This window comes from Panthera leo, chromosome B4 (assembly GCF_018350215.1).
Source record: "Panthera leo isolate Ple1 chromosome B4, P.leo_Ple1_pat1.1, whole genome shotgun sequence".
Lineage (NCBI taxonomy): Eukaryota > Metazoa > Chordata > Mammalia > Carnivora > Felidae > Panthera > Panthera leo.
Window position 1 is genome coordinate 37,933,284 of NC_056685.1, and position 24,541 is coordinate 37,957,824.

General features: G+C 49.6%; 1 protein-coding gene across 1 annotated transcript in view; it reads right to left on the reverse strand.

Annotated features, from left to right (window-relative positions):
* TSPAN11 (tetraspanin 11) overlaps positions 1-24,541 on the reverse strand; it is a 73,622-nt gene that overhangs the window by 40,840 nt on the left and 8,241 nt on the right. The window contains exon 2 of the mRNA XM_042945534.1: positions 4,055-4,149. Coding sequence (XP_042801468.1) covers positions 4,055-4,138 — 84 coding nt within the window. The 5' untranslated portion in view covers positions 4,139-4,149. The remainder of the gene's footprint in view (positions 1-4,054; positions 4,150-24,541) is intronic.

Consider the following 24,541-nt stretch of genomic DNA (forward strand, 5'->3'; position numbering starts at 1 on the left):
CACCACGAGGAAGGCTTCCTGATCCTCTCTGTGCTGAATTTGGACAGAGTGTGGCAAGGTGATGTATGGGGAGGGAACACTGTTCTGGGGGAGAAAGGAAGTTTGAGTGTTCACCCCAATCATACTCGCAAGAACAACCTGTTGCTGCTGTCTGGGCTCGCTCTCTGTGTCTGCATGGTTGTGCTGGTGGTAGCAAGGGGCTTAGAGGACAGAAGACTGGCTGCTCTCTGAAGACCCTCCCTGGCTCTCGGCATTAGAGTCTTAAGAGGAAGGCAGAAGAGGTGGGAGTGGTGGCCGGTGTAGACAACGGCATTGTTATGTGTCTTAGGAGAGGGGCTCAGGTGTGGGGCCGGCTGCTGGACTCTGGGCTGTGTGTAGTGGGGTGATCCTTCTCTCGAGGGAAGGGGCCCTCCCTGACACGGCCCCCTCCCTAGGGAATTCTGGTAAATTCCCAGGGACTTTGTGCACTGCAAAATGCATGATGTTGTGCTCTGCTGTGGGAGGAGACGGGCCAGCAGTCTGTCCCATATCTACTTCTGAGGACATGGCAGTGGGTCCAGGGGACAATGCCAGGATGCTCCTGGGCTGGAGACTGAGGCCTGGATATCCCTTAACTGACCATCTGTCATAAGGCGGATGAGGCCTGGCTGAATGGGTCCCCGGGAAGCTGGTCCACATCCAGCCAGGCCCCCAGGCAGGGGTATTTTTAACCCAAAGCAGGGAGATCTATATGGGGGAAGCTCCCCCTCACTGGTAGCTGCTCTGGTAACACGCTCGCTGCCCATCTGCCTGTGCTGCCACCCCCACGTCCCTCTCCCTACCACTCCCAAAGGAATGCCAGCACCAAACAGACAGACTCTGAGTCCACTCAGGATGGAGGGGACCCTGAGGGTGGTCACAGGCAGGATGTGCAATGTCAGGGCCCTTCCAAAGATACTCTGCACTGAGCACCTCACAACAGCCTTCGGGCCCTGCCAGCTACTGCCCTCTCTCTTCTCCTGGTGCCCAGCAGGTGGTGTCTACACAGAGTGCCCACTTCCTCACCGCCCCTCACCTCCTGCCACTACTCTCCTCAGAGTACTCTCACCACAGCCACCAGTAAACTCTGTGTGGTCAAACCTTATGGCCACTTTCTGGGCCTTAAAATACTTGATGTGTCTTCTCCCTTTAGCACAGCCCAGCCCTCCCAATCTCCAGCTTCTGTCTCTCCCAGTTTTCCTCCCACGGCTCTGACAGCCTCTCCTCCGCCTTCCCTGGGGAACCACGGGTATCTCCTTGCCTGGGGCTCTCCATGAGTCCCACATCTCAGAAGCTCCTTCAGTCAGGGCAAACAGGGGCCATTGTTGAACCCAGACCCACTCCTGACCATTGGGACGTTTTACATCTCATTCTTGCCTCTCTTCTCAGTCTCCATGCTATCTTTGGGGGTTCTCACCTGTTTCTGTGGCTGTAGCCACCAGCTGGGTGGGAATGATCCAGACCCATAAGCCAACTTCCCATGGAGCATCTCTCCTCAGATGTTTCCTGGCAACTCAGACTCACCGTGCCTACAACTGACCTCGCCATCTGATGCCCAGTAGCTTGTCTTTCTAGTCTACTGCTGAGGTGAAGAGCTTTACCATCTACTCAAGGGTTACATTTTAATCCCCCTCAGCCAGCTAATGACCTAACTTTGCCTCCCAAGTCCCTTGACTCTCTCCAAATATTTGATCCCCACTGTCACCCCCATACTGTAGGTCACCACCATCTCCTGTCCTGATCAGGGCCAAGTCTAGGGGGAGTGTCAACAGTGGTCATCCCTGGATGAGAAGTATTATGGGTTGAATTGTGTCCCCCCACCAAAAGGTTTGTTGAAGTCCTAACCCCAGCACCTATGAATGGGAAGAACAGTATGGGATGGCAGAGGCAGAGACCGGAATCAGGACATTGCAAGCCTAAGAATGCCAAAAATTGCAGGTCACCACCCGAATTTTGGAAGAGTCAAGGCAAGATTCTACCCAGCCTCTAAGAACAAGCGTGGCCCTGATGACACCTTGATTTTGGACTTCCAGCCTCCAGAGCTGTGAGAGAATAAAGTTCTGTTGTTTGAAACTACTCAGTTCACGATGCCTTGTTACAGCATCTCTAGGGACCTAATGGTGTGAGCTATGGGCAATCTTTATTTTCTTATTTATACTTTTCAGTATTTTAGGGATTATCGGTTGTGGAGACATAGACCTTTATGCTCAGGAAAAACATTCTTAAAAGAAAAAAAAACCCTCACTCAGCAAGAATCCCAAGCACTCTATCGGATTTATCTCTGAGAATCAAAACTATCTACACCCACACAGCTTACTGATCACATCAGCGTGGCTTTATTATTCCACTGTCTTCCTCAATACAGCTTCACTATTCCAGGAATAGTGCTTTCTTGCTCAGGAAGATAAAAGTTGCAAGTAAAAAAAGTTTATTGTTCATTTAAGGAACTTTGCAGAAAACATTTAAACAAACATCAAATTGTTCGACTTTTTAACAGATAGCATCAAGTGACTGTCTACTCTCCAAGGCTCTCCAAACCCTGGTCTTGCTGTGCCCAACAATCCTAAATTACTGTGTGTCACGATCCTTCAGTGTCTTAACGCACTGCCCCACTTTAGGCAGTTTCATTAGTCTTAATGGAAGACCCTGAAAACATAGATATAACCTATCTTTGCCTTTGCTTTTCTGAGATGTTTCTAAGACTCTGTCAAGGGAGAGCATCGCTTCCCGGGGTAATAAGGAAACTCAGCTCTGTTTTATCAGCAGGTTGATCTGGTGGTATTTTCAGGCTTTCTGCATCTAACATACCCAAAATATTGCATATCGAATGCCCTCTATGTGCAGAGACTGAGCTAAGCACTTAACATATAGTTTTAGAGCATCTGCTAAGCGAACTGTTAAAAGATAAACTGAGGCATATTAAACATTTTAAAAGTTTCTTTGAGCAGAAGTTGCTTCCAACCGGGCAGCATCCAATCTAACAGACAGGAAGGAGCTCTGAGGACCTGCACCAAAGAAAAGACTTTTATACCCAGAAGGGAGCAGGAACAAGGATGTTATATTGGGCAAAAAAGCAGTCTGGCTATTGCAAGGTTACTTTCCCTCAGGGGAAGGCGGGGATCTATCAGGCAGACTACGTAACTAGTGCTCATCAGGCGATTCCCGATTGACTAGTTTAGGATGCCATTTCTGGGAGAGCTGAGACCGTAATTGACCATAATTAAGTCTCGGTTTGGTGACATGATGGCTTGGTGTAAGTACCTCCATTTGGGGCCTGTTGTCTTGTTTTTAACAAATCCCAAGCGGCTGGAAACGATTCCCTGTTTTGTAGCTGGGGAAAGAGACTCGCTGATGTTAAGTGGCTTGCCGGAGGCCACACCATCAGTAAGCAGCAGAGCCGAGCAAAGCCTGCTTAGCCTCTTAAGCACCCTTCTGCCTCTCCAGAATTCGTGAGATTGTGATACAAAGTACACATATTCCGGTGTCTGGCTACTTGGGGGAACTGATGGTCTTCTGCTCCCAATTACTCCAATAATTGCCTCAAGTGGACAGAACCCGCTCCTCCTGAAAGACCTCCACGGGCAGGCTTCCTGACACGAGTCACTACAGAGGCCATTGCCGTCACACCGGCCTCAGGCATGGAGAAAGTTAACCAGGAGAGACAAATGGGCTTCAGTGGAAAACAAGCAATTGTTTCAGGCATGCACATTTCCCACAAAGCCCTGGTGCAACAAGTTAGCTGTGGAGGAAGAGCCGGACCCTTTGTGCAGTGGGCTGGAGCACAACACTCCATGTTGTTCTCATGCACCCTCCATTCAGATGCCACGTGGTAGGACTCCACGCCAACCTGCAGACCAGATTCTTTTCTTCCCCCTCAGCAGCAAATGTACATGTTTGCTTTCAAGTAGGCAGAATTTGCCCATGGGTGGTCTTTGATTTGGAAGAAATCAACCAGAGTGGTGACTCACAACAAAAACAAAGGTGGCTTGACTCACTCCGCTGGGGAGGGGGACGTGTGTGTGCAAAATTCACTTACCCAGAAGAAGAAGTTAAAGACAAAGAGTAAATACTTCAGGTAGACGAGCAGCCAGTCGTCCTGCTCGGCCTTGTAATGGGCCATGGTTGCTGGGCCTGCAAAGAAGACACATGAGTTGGGGGGTGGCAGACCATGGGGAGCCACTGTCCTCCTCCCAGAGCCAGGACTCCTTACTAGCCCATTTGGCCAGGTGGGTCTGAGGCTGTGGCTATGTAACCTGGAGGAAGGATCAGGGAAATCCAAAGGCTATTGGATGCACAATACAGGTGCACTGAGAAGAATTTTCTAGACCCTTTGGATCTTGGTTTTGCCCTTTTGACCTAAGTCTAACCTACAGGTCTTCCTACAGACTTTGCACTGACCTTGCTGTGTGTTCTGATTATCTTCTCCTGTCTCATCAGGGTTGCAGGACACAAATTTACCTGTCCTACACATACACATACTCACGCACACTTGGCGTGTGTGCTTGGCCCCGGAGTCTGGCACTCTGCATTACTTGAGCGGGATCTTTTTGTGTGTAGGTGAGGCATGAGCCCCAAATCAGACAGTCCAGGCTGGAGAGAATATCAGCCTCACCCAGTGCACCCTACCTGTCCCCTGCACCTTGACTTTCCCCATGAGGAAGCAGGTCAGCAGGCCTTGTTGTTTGGCAGGCAGACAAGAGCTCTGGAGTCTGACTCCCCGGGTTCAAACCCAGGTCTGTCACAAGATACGTGAGACTTTGGGTGAGTCATTCAACTGCTCATTCCTCAGCGTCCTCATCTGTACCAGAAATAATAATGATACCTATGCTGCAGGCTTGTTTGGAAGATAAAATGTGATCATCTATGTGAGGTGTTTAGCATAGTCCTTGGTACACAGTAAGTGCTCCATAAATGCTAGCTATTATTATTATATGCAGCACGGATTAGAACCCAGGACTCCAGCCCCCAAATTCCTAGCTGTTGCCCTGGAACCACGCTCCCTCTGCTTGTCCTATTGCCCACTGAGGGGCTCTCTGGGAACCATGACGTCAGTGGGGTGACACGTACAGGAGTTTCACTGTGCCTGGTAACCCCATTTGTTTCCCAGTAAGTCTGAACAACAGCCTCTGTAGCTTCCTCTTCCCCTCAGCTCCATTTCCCCCCGGCACCCGCCCATGCTCTACCACGCACAGAGCAGTTGTTCTTTAAGAAACCGGGCCCTTGAGGGGACCTTTCTTATTCTAGAGCTATAAGCAATGGGGCACTGGTTTTGCTCATTTCCATTCTCTTTCTCCCTCATTCTCCATCTCCAGTCAGGCCCTCCCTGCTACCACCCTGCTCCTCTTCCTGGCCGGTGCTGGGCTGAGCCCACACTGTTCTTCCTAAGCTACCACTCTGCCTTTTATTTCAAGCCCATGGGCTCCTAGACAGAGAGAGGAAGAAAGAAAAGAAAAGGTGGCTGTCTTATTTGGGATTTCTATTTGCAGAACTTGAAGAAGGTAATTTAAGACTTTTAGTCTTCTGGTTAAAAAAGGACAAAACGCATTTTTCTCCGATTTTGTCTCAGAGGCAGTGTGGTGGACAAAAATACAGAAGGAGAAAAAAAGGAAGCCTACAAAAAAAAAGGGTGAAAAATGGTGATAGATGGGGTCAGCTGGGCGACTGGAACAGGAGCTATTACACGGCCGTTGTGCAGGTGGCCCTGACAAAAGAGCCTCTGGGCCACTGTGGGCCATTAGTAAATGGACAGCTTGTTTGGGCCCTGGGCTCTCCTGTCTGCATCTCTCCTCCCAACCAGGGCCCGCAGAGCCAGGCTATAGACCCTTCTCTAGACCTGTATACCAAGTGTCAGGACCCGCAAACGAAGGGGCTAGCACCCTCTAAAGGAAAACTGTATTTTTAAAAAAGGAGTTGAGGCAGAAGACAGGATTTAACAAAAAGAAACACATTTCTAACGGTAAAATTTCAGCCATTAGTGGTAGAGAAGATAGAACTGAATACATCAGGGTCAGGGGAAAAAAAAACCTTTGGGCTCATTAATTCAACCTTCTGCAGAGGGAATGAGGAAATTAACATTCGCTAAAGTGACAAGGCTAATTGGTGGTAGCAGTTTCCTATCCCCTCCTGTTCAGGCTTCTTCCTCCACCACATCCCCACTGTATGTAGGGCCCTGTGCTGGGGGTGGCAGAGGCCCCAAAGAACCGGCTTCCCAGCTTAGAGCCAGATGCTTGGATTTGAAAGCTAAACTTGTCATTTATTGGCTGTTTGACCTTGGGTAAGTTACTTAGCGTCTCTGAGCCGCTAACATTTATTGAGCATTTATTATGTGCCAGGCACAGAACTAAGTGCTTTATACGTGTTATCTTGTTCCATCTTTCCAACAGCCCTAGGAAGAAGGGTAATTCCTGGTTTTAAAAGGTAAGGAAACAGAGGCTCACATAGGTTAAATAACCTATCCAAAGTCACACAGCAAGTAAGTGGCAAAGCCAGGAGAGGGTGAGGGGCATCTGACTCAGCCCAAGCTCTTACCCACTGTGCAGTGCTCTTGGGACTCAGGCTGTCAAGGGACGGGACAAAGGGACAGAGATGGCTGGTTTCCTTAATACTTGTTCTCCCCTTCTGCCTTCGGACCAGAATCCCTCAGTTTCAGTGAGCACTGGCCACCTGGAGGAGACATTTCCCAGCATTCCTTCCTGCTAGGTGCAGCCAGGATTGACTGCTGGCAAAAGGCATGGAAGCAGAAGTAGTGTACTAGACTTCTTAGAGGTATTATTTTCGGGGTGTATGCTTCACGTGCATTTGAAAAAAAAAGTAGGGTGCAGAACTCTGTGTGTGTTAGTTAGGCCAAATCTGCTAACAGCATTTTTCACATCTATAGCTTTACTGTATTTGTGTCTGTTGGTTCTCTGATCTGTTGAAAAGGTATACTACAGACCCCCGCCATGACCATGAATTTGTCTATTCTTTGGTTCTGTCCATTTTTGCTGCGTCTATTTTACAATTGTTTTATGGAGTGCATACAGATTTGGAGTTGTGGTATCATCCTGGTAGATCGATCCCTTTGTCATTAATGAATGTCAGTCTTTATCTCTAATGATCAGAAATATCCTTAAAGTGAGGAGGGGGCATGTCTCCCTTCAGTCTTTCCTTCTTCCTGTTGGTTGGAATCCTGATGGGCTGACTACAGCTCTTGTAGCCATTTCGAGCTATAAGAGCGATCAGTTTTAAAAAGCCTGGGTCTCAGACACTTTTAGAGCTGTATTACCTTTCTCAGGGAAACAAGCACACACACACACGTTTCCCTCCTTATCGATGCAAAAATGCTCCTTTATCCTAGGCATTCTTCTAACTACTTCCCTAGAAGCTGCTTCCCTTCTCATTTGAAAATATCTACCTGAGTCTCCATTTCCTCCCCTCCCCTGGATCCCTAAGCCACCCTCATCCTGCACTGATGCCGCTCTGGCAGAGGTGAATCCTCTCCCAGCACATGGCACTGTGGCCCAGCCCCTCCCCCTGGCTTCTGGGACCCTCACTCCTCTGTTCGCCAATCCTTCCCCTTGCATGTCAGAAGAAGCCATGCTTCTTCTTCCTCCTCCTCCTCCCTGGGCTCATTCCCCTGCTGCCTCTTAATTGTACTCACTACCTGCCCGTAGGTATCTGTCCCCTGCCCACCATCCCTGCTGCCACTGGTCTGGTTGAGACCTCACCATCTCCTTCTTGGACTTCAGCACTAACTTCTTAAATGTCTCTGGGCGTCTCATCAGCCCGAGCCCCTCAGCCCCTGCCAAGGGACTCTTTCTGAAATGCAAGCCTCATGAAGGATGGCCTCACTGAACACTCTCCTGTGGTTCTGCATCAGCTTCAGGACATTGATTGCCCTTAACTTGACTGCCTAGTGGCCCGGGACAGGTGGATAGGGAGGGTGAGGCAACTACCCTCCTAGGAGTGTGGATACTCCCAGCCCACCTGCCAGGTGGTTCTGGATGGGATTCCTGGCAGACAGACAGCTGCCCTGATGGACACCCCTCTCCAGGACCTTGTTTTCCTCAGTCTCCCCTGTGGTTAGCGAGTAACACGTGGGGACAGTGGCTGGGGGGTGGGGGTAGGAAAGGCCTCTCCTCCAGAGAGGAGAAAAGCAAACACGTGCCATTTGACCTGCCAGGATGGAGGAAGCAGGGCTTCAGAGCCTCCAAGACCATGTTCACAGAACTCCGAGGGGCATCTGAGGATTTGTGGGAAATAGCTTACCTTCCTAAGTGGGTTTTATTTCTGTCTAGAGGATGGGGAATTGGACTTTGTGAACCAATGGCAGGAGGTTTCCCTCAGGGGCCAGAGGCAGAGAGTGGGGGCAGGCAAGGCAGAGATACCTTCCCACCCAGAGGTGGTAGTCACTGTTGGTCATGGGGTCCTGGACTAGCCTGAGTAAAAAGAAGAGGTGACCGTACCTCCTGGAGCCCTGCTCCAGCCAAGCTGATCTCTTCTCTGGCCTCTTACAAGACCTGCTGCCCCTCCCTCCAGCCTTGGCCCCACTGTGCCCTGAATCTGGAGTCCTGGCTCCTTGCTGCCCTCCCACATTCTCCAAGCTCAGCGGGGTCCCCCCTCCCTGAAGATGGCCATCTCTACCTTCCCTCCTGAGACCAGTGCCCAGTGATGGCAGCAACTAGTTTGAGTCTTTTTCAGTGCCTTTTTTTTTTTTTTTTAATGTTTTCCTACTTATTTTTAAGAGACAGAGCACAAGCAGGGGAGGGGCAGAGAGAGAGGGAGACCCAGAAACTGAAGCACACTGCAGGCTCCGAGCTGTCAGCACAGAGCCCAACATAGGGCTCAAACTCATGACCTTGAGATCATGACCTGAGCTAAAGTCAGATGCTCGACAGACTGAGCCACCCAGATGCCCCTTTTCAGTGCCTTCTTAATCTTCTAACAAGCTGACTGGTTCGGCCCTGGTGTATCGGCTGAATCTGCTGAGACCGGGCAGCTGAGCCACCCACGGAGGCAGGACACTTCTCCTGCCTCTGCCCCTTCCTTGCTGCCTGCACTTTGGCAGGTTGCATCCCCTCTTGGCTGTATGTTTTCCTACCCATAAGGCAGGCAAGTGTCAGGAAGCCACAAGGCGGGCAAGTAGGTAGCTAATGATCTAATGTGCCCATGACTGAGGGAGGGATTTTTCAGAATATTGGACTTTCAGTGCTAAACCTGGACCACCCCCAGCAAGTCAGGATGTCAGGTCACCCTACTCCCAGATGCTGTTGCTGGTCTGAGGGCCACTTTGGATCAGTGTTCTTTAAAGCCCCTACGAGTTCTGGAAGTCCATACCCCTGCACTAAGACCATCCTTTGCATCTGAATAGACATAGCTGAGTGGGTACGGGTGGAGCGCGGGGTGGGCACACCCTCTCACACAAAATCCACATTTAGGACGTGTTCCCGTTGAGATGTCAGAGACTTCCCAGACAGCCTGCTAATGCAGCTTCAGGGTGCCTGTCCCTCCAGGCCCAGGCTCTGAGTACAGAACAAAGCTGGCATTCAAGGGCAGCCAGAGGCCTGGGGGCTGCTAATAGCACAGTCAGGACCCACACCACAGGATTCTCAGAAAAGCAACCGCAAATGCCTTGATGGTGAAGTGACAGATTTGGGGGACTTTCATCAGGCCGGATGTGTAACGTCCCGGGCCATGAGAACTGGGGATTATTATCTCTTCTACTGCCAGCCCCCCAAGTGAATGAGTCTCAAAGTACAGAGAGGATGAGAGATATGTACAAAGAGCCCAGTGGGCTGGCCAGATGTGTGGGAACTCACGCTGTGCAGGGCAAGGCTCAGCCAGGGTGAGCACCAGAGTTGGGGGCAGAATGGATCCCCTGGGTGGTGGGTGAGGGAAGAGCTGAGTCCTTTAATGGTGAGGGGAGGCAGGAGGTGTGGAGTGCTTGGGGGCAGACTGTACAAATCCCAGGTAAGTACGGAGGCACTGTTGGTCCCTGGGCCAGCTGCATCCTTCAATCATTCAACAAACGTGCACTGAGTCCCCACTATGTGCCAAGAGCTGTACTCAGAATCACTGGAGTTAGTCCAGGGGTGGGGCACAGGCATGTAGATCACCTCTACACCCTGAGGGTGGCACAGAGGAAGTGGCAGTAATTCTGCCACAATGGGATGGGCAGGTGAGAGAGGCATTTAATCTGGTGTTTGAGGACCAGTAGAGTCCCTGCAGGCAGAACAGGAAGGAAGGCTGCTCAGGCAGAGAGGATGCTGTGAGCAGAGGCCTGGAGGTATGGCTGGGCACCGTGGCTGCAGAAAGGCCAGCAAATCAGGTTAGGGGCCTGGGGACAATCTTGCTGGCCACACTTAGTTGTGACTTTTCCCATTTCCCTATACTCTTTACTCCTGGGATGTCAGGGGCCTCTTCTCTGCTCCCATTCAAAAAAGCTCATGTTTGGGGGTGCCTTGACTCTTCATTTCCTAAGGGGTGAGCACCTCATATCTGAGGTCAGGGAGGGGGCTCCCGGGGAGCTTAGTGATTCTAAAATAAAAACAAAACCAGTGTGTGTTTGCTATGGAAAAACCAGACCCCACCCCACCCCTACCCCTTCCTCTAAGTAAGTGCCAGTTTCCACTTCTGGGTTCTTGGCCAACGAGTGACCATGCCTGCATGATGGGCAAAAGCAGTTGGAAAGGAAAAAAAACAATCTAAGTGGTTGAATTTATAACTTAATGTGGGCTCCTAATAAAGCTGGTTGCAGCCCTGCATAGCGTGATTCCTTCCCCTGCATAGACAGCTTTGTCCTTCTTTGTCTTTTCCTTCTCTTCTTGTAATTTCCACTTGTCTGACCCATTCCTGGTGGGTGGAAAGTCTCTCTGAAGCAGTCAGGAAAGTGGGATTTTCTCCAACCTTCCAAATGGGTCAGCTGAAAAGTGCCAAAAGGATCCCTGGGGCGGGGATGGGGAAGGAACTAGTGGTGGGGGTGATCACACTGTGGCCAAAGTCACAGTGCAGATGAGTGGCAGGGCAGGGACCTGGTCTCCTATCTCCATGGCCACCAACAAATTTTGATTGGCTGATATAATAATAATAATAATAATAATAATAATAATAATAATAATAAATTTCCTAAATGCTAACCACATGCTAGACAACTGAGCTAAGTGCTATATGTGCAGTAATTTACTACTTAAAACTATCCCATAATGGTGTGACTATCCCTCTTCCAGAAGAGGAAGGCACAGAACTGGGAAGTGGAGAGACATGGGCAGAGTGGGTGCAGATGTTTTACTTTTATCTGGGCGGTTCCAGTTCTGGCTTCTGGTTAAGTTCTCTCAGCTTGGTGGCCTCTGGTGGAAGCTAAAAATGAGGGAAGCTTCCAGGGGCCAAGATCCCAGGCAGGGGCCGCAGGAGGAGGTGGTGGGGCCAGTGTTCCTGGGTCGGGAGAAGCAGCTGTCACTATCAAGATACCAAACTGCTTAGGGGAACCCTCCGGGGGGGCCCACCTTCTTCTCCCTGGTCCTCCGTCTCCTCAACTTTGAGGCTGGGGATCCAGCAGCTGCTAGTGCTACCGTGAGGCATGGGCTGGCCTGGGGCCTCTGGGCTACTGCTGGTGTTTCATTTATATCACTGTATTTGTTGTGTGCAGGTAAATGAATGTGGGCAACTTTTCCGGACCAAACTTAAGGTTTGATTGCAAACTATAGTGCCATGTGGATGGTGCCGTAGGTGGAACCTGAATTAAAATCCTAGCACCAAGAAGTCTTAGTCTTTATGCTCTGAGAGATACGTTTTCCTAAGTACATGGGTTATTTTTTACTTCATTTGAAAGTGCCAACATGCATTACATGGATCAGACAGGGCTCCACTCATAACCTGAGGCAAATGGTTTGGCTTTTTCCTTGTTCTCCACGTTTATACATAAATGGAGTTTTTGGACTCTGTGTGTAGATGGGTGTCATCCTTTGGTATGTGTTTCCTGCGTCTTTTTGTAAACTGCAGCCTGACCCATGAAATGAGGACCTCCTTAGTGCTTCTGAGAAGAGTCAATGAGCAAATAAAAATAGTACTAGTCAGCAGTTTAGAAGACTGGGTGTGAATACCAGCTGTCACCTACAGCAGTGTGACTCTGGGCCTCAGCTTCCTCCTCTGTAAAATGGACCTGATGCTAGTCCAGCTTTGTCTCTCTTGCAGGGTGGCTGTGAGGATCCAACAGGATGGTGAATTCACAAGAACTGTGTGCACTGTAATCTTACAGCCTCAGTGCCACACAAGAGCAAAGGAATTATTACAACCAACTCCCTGAGAGCTTCTCAATGAAGGACAATGTATGGGTAACCCTATAGAATATATCAGCCAGAGACCAGGTGTCTGATAGCCGGAGACAGAGTTTCACAGTTTCTGTACCTAAACCCATCCACCTGCTAGTAGACTCTACGTAGACGACTGTGACAGGAGACCCTGTTCCCAGGTGACATGAGGAATCCACTACAGAAAAGTCAGGACCTAACTTTAACAGAGTAGATTGGTTCCGACAGGAAAGGCACTTTAAAAGAAGGGGGATACAAATATTAATACGATTTAACTAAGGTTAATGTTAAGATAAGCCTCAAAATCATGAGAACCTACCAAATAACCAGTGATGGAAGGAGACAGGGTAAGAATGATAGAGAATTACGTTCTCTGTAGAAGTATAGAGGTATCAATTTGGGATTATACATTGGAAGGCTACGGATAGTTGTAGGGGACCTTTTCCAAAGGTGATCCTGGAAACAGCCCGTTGACACCAGATCAGTTCCCTGGGTTTCCTGTTGCCAAGGTTAAGTCTGAACTTATGAAAATATATTGAGATATTATTTTTCCTCATCTTCTTTTATCATTCACCAACATCTTACTTTCTAAGCTCTGTTTTACCCAACATGTCCCGAAAATGCAATTTTTATATAAGCTCCTGATGGATGGGTTTGCTGAAGGTCAATGCTCCTACATTGACCACCTGAAATTTTCAGTTTGAAAGTATGACAAAAATCACTTTAGTTAGAGAAGTCTTTCTTAGAAGGCAGATATAGTTAAATGTTATTCCTTATTTGTATTTTAGTGAATTTGTTGTATCGATGATTTCCTATTTCTCTAAACTTAAAATGGAAGTTTAACAAATATAAAGTGCAGAGATCTTAGTTGTACAGCCTTTTGATCTTTTTCAAGGTGCATACATACATTGAAGGCTATGTATTTCCCACTGAGTACTGCTTTGGCTGCTTTCTGCACATTTACACATGCGGTAATTTCACTATTTTTAAAAAAATATTTATTTATTTTGAGAGAGAGAGAGAGCACGAGACAGGGAGAGGCAGAAAGAGAGGGAGAGAGAGAATTCCAAGCAGTCTCTGTGCCATCAGTGCAGAGCCCGATGCGGGGCTCAAACTCACCAACTGAGATCATGACCTGAGCTGAAATCAAGATCGGATGCTTAGTGGACTGAACGACTCAGGCGCCCTGGTATTTTCATTACTCTCTCCAGGGCTTTCTTTCTTTCTTTCTAAATTATTTATTGATTTTATTTTTAGGGAGGAGAGAGGGAGAGTGCACACATGAACAGGAGAGGGGCAGCGGGGGAGAGGGAGAGGGAGAGGGAGAGGGAGAGGGAGAGGGAGAGGGAGAGGGAGAGGGAGAGGGAGAGGGAGAGGGAGAGGGAGAGGGAGAGGGAGAGGGAGAGGGAGAGGGAGAGGGAGAGGGAGAGGGAGAGGGAGAGGGAGAGGGAGAGGGAGAGGGAGAGGGAGAGGGAGAGGGAGAGGGAGAGGGAGAGGGAGAGGGAGAGGGAGAGGGAGAGGGAGAGGGAGAGGGAGAGGGAGAGGGAGAGGGAGAGGGAGAGGGAGAGGGAGAGGGAGAGGGAGAGGGAGAGGGAGAGGGAGAGGGAGAGGGAGAGGGAGAGGGAGAGGGAGAGGGAGAGGGAGAGGGAGAGGGAGAGGGAGAGGGAGAGGGAGAGGGAGAGGGAGAGGGAGAGGGAGAGGGAGGGAGAGAGAGAAATATCCCAAGCAGGCTCCATGCTCAGTGTGGAGCCTGACCCGGGTCTTGATTCCACGACCCTAGGATCATGACCTGAGCCAAAATCAATTGTTGGCCGCTAAAATGACTAAGCCACCCAGGTGCCCCCTCTACATCATCCCCTCTTTCCCCTAGTCTTTCAGCTCCAGCCTCAGGTGAGGAATACAGACCTATGCCCAGAGTATGCCATGGTAGAAAATCACCCAAACAAGGCTCAGAGACGGGCCAGCCCCTGCTGATGGGAAACACCTGGCACGTAGTCAGGCACTTCCTTGTGGAGTCAGACCTCACCAGAAACGGCAGCAGGACGGGCAGCTTTGATAGGTTTTGAAGGCAAGCGTGCAGTTAGCCCCTTCTCCAAACAGCACACAGTCTTTTCCTTGCCTTTGCTCCAGCCCTTGAAGATGGCCATCCAGCAGAGGCTGGGAGAGCCTGGGGCCCCGAGGCCCACCCCAGCAGGACCTCGTGCAAGCATGGCTTCCTTCCTTCCTTCCCCCAGTACAACGCTCCGCGGCAGGGCGGCTGAACTGTTAGAGCATGCAAGCACCTAAAAGGAGCTCATTACATAAACAAATACCTGATTCCAGGGAGGCAAGTCATTCTGCCTGTGTTTCAGGGCCTTGAGAAGCCACCTCTGGCCCCAGCATCTCCTAGAGTCCTGGCCAGCAGTCAGAAGCCCCACCCCTCCGGCAGTGTCAGCCCCTCATCTGGGCCAGGTCGCTCATTTAACTGTCTCAGGTGTACCTACTTTATAACTGAAGATGCTGAGCCTCTTCTGGCAGACCCAGGGACTCATCACTGGTGTTGCTGGTCTGGGATTTCATCAGGCTTTGAGGAAAGAAAAAAAAAATCGCCTCCACCCAGAGTCAATTTCTCTGTCCAAGCTTTGGTACGTGGAGCACTGAGACACCTCCTGAGAAGCCTCTCATAGCAAGGATGGATGTTCAGAGGTGGCCCACTCAGGGTAACCTCAGGATCTACAGGGTAAAGAGCAAGGGCAGGAGGAAGACCCCAGAGCCCAGGGTGTTGGGGTTCAGGGGGGTGACAACAACAGGGCAGCCACATCACTCAACTCCAGGGGGAGGTGTACACATCAGAGGCCCGTGAGCGGCTGCCCCTGGAGTTGTGCACTGCACGGCACGGTCTAGGCGGGTGCATGCACTGCCTTGGCAAGCTCATTTCTTCCTTCTCTGTCTCATTCCTTGCCAAGACTTGGTGCCTCGGGTGAAATCTTGACTTTTACTGGAAGTTTACAAATAGGGACTGGGTAGCACAATATATAGTGGGTGAGCAAATAAGATAGGTGTGTGTCTAAGGGGTGGGCTGCCCAAACCCACTGGGGGTGGGCAGACATTTGGGGGCTGGTACAACTGACAACCCCCCACCCCCATATACCTTTTTAAACATATAAGCCTTAACTTTGATCTGCAGGTAGATATCCCCCTCTCTTCTGGAGGATAGTGGATTAAAACTGATTGCAGATAAGCCAAGGCTGCTAGTGGTTTATCAAAAGTTGTTCTCTCCTCTTCCCATCATAATGGAGTTGCAGGTGGGTACAGGGACACCTAACTAGCAACCACATTTCGCAGACCTCTCAGCAGCTAGATCTGGCTGAGTACTAGTCCTTGACAATGGAATGTGAGTGGAAGTGCCACTTCCAGGCTTGCCCCTACACATCTCTACAATCTGTCCCCTGAGAGTGGGACCACAGATGTGCCCGAAATCTAGCTTCCACCACACAAGGACAGCACCCCAGAGCACTGCTTCTCTAACTTTCGGGCACATTAGAATCACCTGGAGGGCGTTCACAGTCACAGGTAGTTCGGCTCCAGCCCCAGAGATTCTGACCCAGTAGATCTGGGGTAGTGCCGGAGAATTTGCATTTCCAACAAATTTCTGGGGGATACTGATGCTGCTGGTCTGGGGACTGCCCTGGAGACCACACACTGCCCTTAGGGATGGTAGAGAAATAAGAGAGCAGAACCTGGATCCACGTATGACTATGTGGAGCACAACAGCTTGTCTGCCCTGGACTGTTACAAGAAAGAAGAAGAAACTTTTTTGTCCTGTTGGGTCTCTAACTGAATCATATCTCCAAGAGTCAGAGTCTTCTCTGCACAATGTCCCACTCAAACAGAAGGCAAAAATAGGTCCTCTGTAGCTCCATCTGTAAGGGCAACAAGTTGGTCCTCACCTAGACCGGTGCACAGAGCCAGGATACAACCGCGGGTGGGAGGCTCCGAAGCCCAATCTGGTTGCCACGCACGCTACCTCCCAAGTCCTACGATAACGTGCATCCTGTCTCCTTCTCAAGTTATTGCCAGACCCTTCTTCTCCTGGCCACCAAGGCCTGAAGCTTCATTTCCCCGTCTGGTTGTTCTGCAGCCTACCACAGTCTGGCTGCCCCTACCACTCTACTCAACCCAAAGTCACTTTTTTTTTTTTTAAGTTTTATTTATTTATTTTGAGAGAGGGAGGGAGGGAGAGAAAGAGAATCCCAAGCAGGCTCCACGCTGTAAGCACAGAGCCTAACATGGGGCTCGGACTCACAAACTGTGAGGTCATGACCTGAGCTGAAATCAAGAGTCAGACGCTCAACTGACTGAGCCACCCAGGTGCCCGGTGTCTCTTCAACCCCACTCACGCCCGGCTCCACCTACGTCTCACAAGCTGATGACTCTCAGGAGCCTGCTGAGGCTTAGGCTCACTCATGTGGCCACGAGTCCCTGACTGCTAGCCTGTCTAAAACTAAGCCAGGATGTCCCCCACAAACCCAGCCATCCTGCATCCCTAAGCGTAATGACGTTCCCACCCTCCCGCCACCCAGTGCACTATCTTCAGGATTATGTCCCACTTCTCCCTCTTTTTCAGTGTCACCACCTCCCACCCCAACACATACTACTTCACCAAGCTGTCCCCCTTCTGCAGGCTCCTCCATCAACTCTTAGGAATCGATTCATTCTGATCTTCTCACTGTTACCACCCCACTGCAGGCCTACCCTTTGTCTACTGTTGCAGTGGTCAGGGTGCACATATCTGTGTTCCCTTCTGAGATTAACTAATTAATCAGTCTATTCATTCACTGAACATTTGAGGCCTTGCTATGTGATGCAATGGGCCAGAGATCAAAGAGCTCACAGCTGGGGAGACAGCCGCATCCAACACTATGCATGGAGTTCAGAGAGAAAAAAGTCTGTCCAGGTGTGCAGAGGAGGAACTACTGGCAAGAGTTCAAGGACAAGTGGACATTCAGCAAAGATGGTGACAAAGCAGCCATTTGCCAGGCTCAAGATTCTGGACTTCATTATGAAAGCAATGGGCACCACCGGACCCTCTGGTCCAGGGAATGACAGAATTAGAGTCACTACTTATGAGGTTAGAGTAAATAAACCCAAATGGTTTCACAGGTTATAAACCAGATCCTGGGGTTGGGGAACAAGCATTCCTTTAAATGAATTTTAAAATCCCCCATGGAGCCCAGGCATCTGAAGGGAGAACCAAGCCTGTGTCTGGTTGATTTGCGGTGGCTCTGTAAGGCTGCGGTGGAAAGGATGTTGTCTAAGACAGTCAGGGGTAGGCCAGGCCGGCTCCTTGTCAGTCCAAGGCAGCTGGGCCAGGCTACCTCACTGCACCCACCAGTGGACCAGGCTAGGGGAGCAGAGGAGCCGATGGTGAAGCAAAACCCTAAACCCAATAAGGAAAATCACTGCCTCTCTCCACAAAGACCACAGGGTTTTAATTTTGACACATTAGGTCTCAGAAACACCTTCAAAAATTAAAAATGCATTGCCTAATATGCATTGCACTGCTCCCTCTAAAAACCAGCTTCATAGTAGTGAAGAATACAGTCTATAATTTTTCCCATACTCTGAGATGGATCTGTATTATGATTTCCCCAGTCTTTGTGAACAAATAGATGTAGGACTTCCACCCGGAAAGAGCTGCTCTTTTCATCACCCACGTGGAGACATGTTCTTGAGGCTCTGTCCTGGCAGGGGCTGTTTGGTCATCACCCCCTACGGGAAGGCTGACACTTGGCATGAGGGGGATTTGGCTGGGGAGAGTGTGTGTTCCTGGAGCCCGGGGGGGACAGGCATGAAGGGCAGTCCTCTTTTCCCATGACTCCCAAACAAAGGGGGAACTGCCAAAGGGATGCTAGGAATGTCTGCTGATGGTATTTACGGAGGTGGGGGGATGGCAGACAGGCAGAAGCCCAGGTGTGTGGGGAGGGGGAGTTTAAGTCAGGATTTCCCTCACTACTTGCCAGCACCTTGGACAGCACCTGCATGTCTCGTGCCTCAGTTTCTTTATGATGAACTTGGTGTTCTAGCAGTACATGCTTTCAAACAAGTTTGTATGTAGAACCTAACATATAAAACAGATAAGGTGTGTAGCTTCTCTGGCTGAAGGGGTGTGCTAAGTCCCCTTCTCCGCCCGCCCCCCCTTCAAGCCCATTTGAACAGTGTCTCCCCCTCCCTTACTCCCCCTGAAGCTGGAACCATGCAAGAAACCCAGCTCTAGCACTCTAGGAGACCAAGATGCAGGCATTAGGTTTTTTATTCTTTAATTTCATATTGTTCTCCACACTTGTCCCCAGTCAAAATAAGCAAGGGGAGAGCTGTTGGGGCCTACCTCATAGAAATCTACTTCCTATATCATAGACTTACAAGCTATTTTAAGAACTGAAAGTGACCTCTGAGATTATCTGAGAAACTCTTCATTTCATCAGTGGTTCATCTTCTCCTGACCCGCACCTGGCCCCAATTCTATCCCATTTTTTCCCTTTTTTTATTGTGGTAAAACAGACGTAACATAAAATTTACCATTATAGCCATTTTAAAGTGTACAATTCCGTGTCATTAAGGGAATCCGCCACTATCTACTTCAGGACTTTTCATCACTCCAAATGGAAAACTTGTACCCATTAAGCAGCCACTCCCTACTTCCCTTCCCCCAACTTCTGGAAACCTCTAATGAGCTTCTCTAAGGATTTGCCTACTCTGATTACTCCATATCAACAGAATTATGCAATATGTGATTTTCTGTGTCTGGCTTCTCTCACTTTGCATAACATCTTCAAGGTTCATCCATGCTCTAGCACGTATTAGTACTTTATTCTTTGTTACAGCTGAGTAACGTTCACTTGTGTGTATAGAGCACCTTTTGCTTACCCATTCATCTGTCCATAGACATTTGGGTTGTTTCCACATTTTGGCTATAGTGAATAGAGCTGGTGTGAACATTCATGCACACGTTTTTGTCTGGACACCTGTTTTCAATTCCTCTGGGTAATGCCCAGGCATACGATTGCTGGGTCATGTGTGTAACTCACTGAGGCATTGCTGAATTTTCTTCCATAGCCCCACCTCATTTTTCCAATATGGCATCTGTCCTGGGCAAATGGGCCCAAGCCTCCTGGAGAACAGCAGCAGCCCTGTATGTGGGCATGTGGTTGGTTATTTCTGTCCTCTCCAGGCTTTAGCTCACTGTTTGCTTGCACAGATGATGGGAATGATAATGATAATAATGATGACATAATTGTTATACTACTTCTCACAGTAACTAAGAAGCGGACAATCTTAAGATCCCCATTTCACAGATGGAAATTCAAAAACACACAGCCTTGTTTGAAATACAGGTCTACCTCTCATCCACAACCTGTGCTGCCCTAGAGGAGCCTTTCCTTCCCCCTCCCCCACCAGCCTCCAGACAGTCTGGAGATACCTCCTGCCAGGCTCCTGGTGCCTGCCTCCCAGGAGCATGCCCTAGTCTGGCTCCCGCCAGGCCATTTCATGAGCTGGGCTGCTTTCCAGTTTCTGCCACTGCATCAGGCTTCTCTGATTAGTGCCCAGCCCCTAGCTGCTGATGAGAACACCTGTGGCCAAGAGGCTTCTGGCACAGCTGAGAAGCCTCTCAGCTAGGGCCCCAGGGACACTGGGGCATGATGACTGATCCTGGCTTCCTCTCCCCTCTCTGCAAGGCAGGTCCCTGTATGTGTGGGGTCATACTGCCCATGACAGCTTTCCAGACCCTGTATATAGCCCAGGAAACTGAACCTGGGCTGGTCTTTGGAGGCTGCACCTGGGCCTTGGGGTCTGAGGCCATGTGACTACAGGAAGGCCAAAAGGCTGCCAACTGTAGACAGACCCTGGGCAGGAGGCCAGCCAGTGCTGCCCTCTCTGCTCAGTTCTGCTCTGCTGTCTCAGGCACAGAGTTGGGATGGAAGCAGCAGGTCTCCCCTGTCACCCCAACATCTGCCCACAGGTGGCCCAGTCAACAGCCAGGTGCAGGGGCCTGACAGAAATTGGAGAAGGCCAGAGGGTTGGGTGGTCATGACTCTGAGGGCAGAGGGAGAAACTTCCAAACATCTACAGTCTCCAGTGAGCCAGACAGAAATGGGAGGCACTCTGGAGGCCCCGCAGGCGTCCCAAGCTTGGATTTAGGGCTCAGACTGGAGCTGGAGCCCCAGGGGTTATCTGTTCTTAGGCACCAGGATGTGCTTTCTCTGTTGTGTGTGTATGAGGTTGAGAGGGGTATAAGACTCGAAGCAGTCTAGAGCATGTGGGAGGCACTCCGGGCCCCAAATCAGTGATGACCCTGGCTCTCAGACTCAACAAGGACTCCCACCAGGCTTGACTCATGGGACCAGGGTCCTCATGTGCTGGCCCCCTCTGCTGCCCCCTTCCCCAGGGTGGGATCCCCAGCTGAGTGCAAATTGCCCAGAACAACCTCCTCCCTACTCCCCAGCTGCAGCAGCTGCTCACTTAACCAGAGTCTCCGAGAGATGGTTGGGAAATGACACTGGTCTGAGCCCACTGAGCACACCTGTGGGCTTCAGGGTGGGGGTGGTGGTGGTCCTTGTGGGGCAGCTTATGTATGATCCTGAGTGCAAGCATGAAGGGGGCTTTTATCCCCTCCACCATCCCTGGTGGTAGGAGGAGGGGGCTGGGGAGTGAAGGTGGATGTGAACCTGGCTCCCTGGTGCTTTCTTTGCCTGTCACATGTATGGAGGGAAAAGTACTGTCACTCTTACCAGCTGTGTGAACTTGGGCAGGGCCTCCTATGTACCTGAGCCAGTTTCTTCCCCTGTCCTGTGGAGATGAGAAGGCAAGGACCCAGAAAAAGTGACCTTGAAGGCCAGTCAGCACTGGTTGAGTGTGCGGCCTGCTTCCTCCTGACCCCACCAGCAGTAGAGGCCTCCACCAAGGGGAAGAGGGTAGTCTGAATGCTCTGTTCTCTGGCAGGGATCAGCCAGGCTAGAGGAGAGATGCTCTGGGCTGGAAGGAGGAGGACCCCTCAAGAAGCCTTCATTATGGTGCACATTACTTTGGCTTAAGTACATTCACAACCTGCTCGTTGGGAACCAGAAAGGCACAGACACTCCCTTCCAGGCAGCAGGAAATGGGGGAGGGGGGCCTGAATGACATAAAAACTTGTCCCATTTCCCAGAGAGTAGGATTTGTACAACTTCTCATTTGCTTTCAAAATAGGGCCTGTCTTGTCTTTGGAGCAGGACACCATGGCTTAGCTGTGTAAGTCTAAAAGACCTTTCCTTCCAAGGGGTTCTAAGTTGGAGGCCCCTGAAATCATATGAAAAAAAATTTTTTTTTTTTTTTACCATTTATATGCTGGAGTTCCATAGGTTTTAGCAGATCCCCAAAGAGGTTTAGGACTTTCCTTAACAGAAAGGTTAAGGTTCCTATTTTGGGTAGTTATAGACAAGGCCTGGATTATCAACTCCCAAGAGAAAGGCCTTGAGTTAGGCACAGGATCGGAGCCCAGGGGCCCCAGAGAAGCCGAAGAGGCAGAGCTGGGGCTGGAATCCAGGTTTCCAGACCCTGGTTGAGCTTGCTTTCTACCGCACCACACAGACCGATAGAACTGTGTGCTTATGTACATAAGGGTGAGGGAGAGAACATTTACGCATCCGAATTTAAATTCCAATTTTCACTTTGGGACTTGGATGTAAATCTGTTAGGTCTTAAGTCCAGAAAGTGATGTAATTTATTGAAGAGAATGTGGAAGCCGCTAAGCTCCCTGATAAATAAACCATATTTTCTTTATCTCAGGTCTGTAGAAACATATTTTCTAGGGACTTAGAAACCCCCTTGGAAAGCATTCGAATCTTCTCCCTGGAGGAGAGCCAAACACACAGATTTGTGTCTTTTTAAAGATATTTGACCTTTCTGGGCAAGGAAATAATGCACTCGCATGGCAACTAACCAACAACCCCCACACGGTTACCCTAATTCTTTCCAAAAAAGAAGGAAGAACTTTAGTTCCATGAGTTCTAGAGGGAGGATGTTATAGAAACGGACTTGGCATCAGAACACCCTAGATATTGCCCACATCGGCTCCCTAACCATGGACTAATTACATCATCACCATGAGCATCACTACCCGAGGTTTGGAAAGCCGCCTGCAGGTCCCAGGACTAGAAGATGGAGTCAGTCTGCTCCCATCTGTAGGCCAGAGAGACGCAGAGGGTAGATGTCTATCTCTGCTCTCCCTGAATAGGTCTGAGAAGAGGCCCCCAGGCACCTATCTCTGGTTTTCAGCTCAGTGCCTGGGCTTTGGGAGGACTGCAGGCTGCCAATGGCCATCGTCTCTGAGCTCCCACTGCCTCTAGTTGTTACTGAGCCTATTAATACTAGACACTGGGAACTAACGAGCCTACAGTGCTTTGGAACTGTGAAGAGCTCTAAAAGGACGCCTCATTATTATTGATGGTGATGATAATGTGTGGTATGTAATATTTATACACCACTTTGGCTGCTAACTTCCAGAGTGAGGAGGGAAGAATTTAAAGCCCAGCCAGCTCTGTGGGTAGCAACTGCATTCTTGACACCTCAAACAGAGTCTCTACCTCTGGTCCCCTGTGCACCACTGGTCCTTGAATTCTTTCTAAGATGGCACATCAGCAATCCAACCTTTGGAAGGTGTGGGCTCACCTCCTGCCAAGGATGCACGGGACACTGGGCAAGAATGAGGAGAGCAAGGAATAATTGCTTTCTGTGCCCACCAGCTCATCCAGCTTAGATTTACCAAAATGCTTCATCAGGCCGGATCATGTGCCAGCTCCCCTGCCTCCCCACCCTCACCAATTTTGAGACCAGACCTCCCTGGGGTTGAATCTCAGCTCTGCCATCTGTTAGCTGTGGGATGTGAGGAAAGTCTTTAATTTATGTATGCCTCAACATTCATGACTGTAAAATGGGGATAATACCACTGACTTTATAAGTCTGTGATGATTCCAGGAAATAATGTATGTTAAAACATCACACCATGCCTGCCTGGCACATAGTAGGCCATCAATAAGTCATAGATCCTATTACACTCATAAATGTCCCCCATGCTACATTGTTGGAGGGCTAGCACCTGGGCAGAGTACCCTATGAGAATCCCTAGAGGGGGCAGTTGGGATAAGAGAATTCATCCATCAGTTATGGGGTGAAGGTCAGCAACATAGCTTTCCTACTTCCTACGCACGTATATGTTTATTTAAATTATTTCAAGACAGTTCAGAAGTGTGCTTAAACCCCTGAGTTTACCAAGTGGGAACCTTATGTAAGCTAAGATACTAAAAGACAAACATATGTAGTAATGAAAAGTAGAGCACAAACCTATTGTTAATGATAACTTTCATAAGGGGGGGAATTCATGACTGTTGTTGTTCGTAGTGTTATTCTGGTCCCAAGTTCTGGTTCCTGCAGCTCACTTCACCTTCCAGGGCCTCAGTTGTGAATAAAAGAACAATTCCAGTCATTTAGAGCCTTAGATTTCAAAGCAAAGACTTGGAGGCCTTGCTGCCCCCTTGCCAGCCTCCCCCCTTCCTCCTGTGCTCTCTACCTGATGCCCTTGTGACATGACATTTGCCTGACTGAGCAGGTTCAGGTTGGAAAGGCCAAGCCTTAGAGTTCTCAAACTTGCAACAGAATGGCCCAGAAGCTTCATTAAAACATAGATCTCTGGGTCTACCCCCGGGGAGTTTCTGAGTTAGCAGGTCGGAGTCCACCCTGGATTTTGAGGTTCTAATAAGCCAATAATAATTCAATAAGATGTTGATTCTGCAGAACTTCACTTTGAGAACAACTGTCTCAGGACCATGCTTTTCACACTTGCTGCACTAAGACCACCTGAGGAGTTTGTAAAAATCTGGCCTCCCAGGCTGCAGCCCAGGTGAATGAAAGCGGTGTCTCAGAGACCAGGGTTCAGAGGCTAGGCCTTCCTCTAGCCCCTGTGCCCACGTTCAGTGCTCTGGGGTCCCCAAACTGTCAATAACCTCAGGTGGGTGGACTGGGGCTCTGCAAACCGTTTGTTAGAAGATTAGTTAGTAAATGTCCCAGGCTCTGCGGCCCACATGGTCTCTGTTGCATATTCCTCTTTGTTTTGTTCATTTGCTTCAGCCTTTTAAAATATAATTGTAGCCTATAGGCCATACAGAACCATTTTGTGGACCCCTGGAGAACAGTGAGTCATGCAACTACCAAATTTGATGATGGAA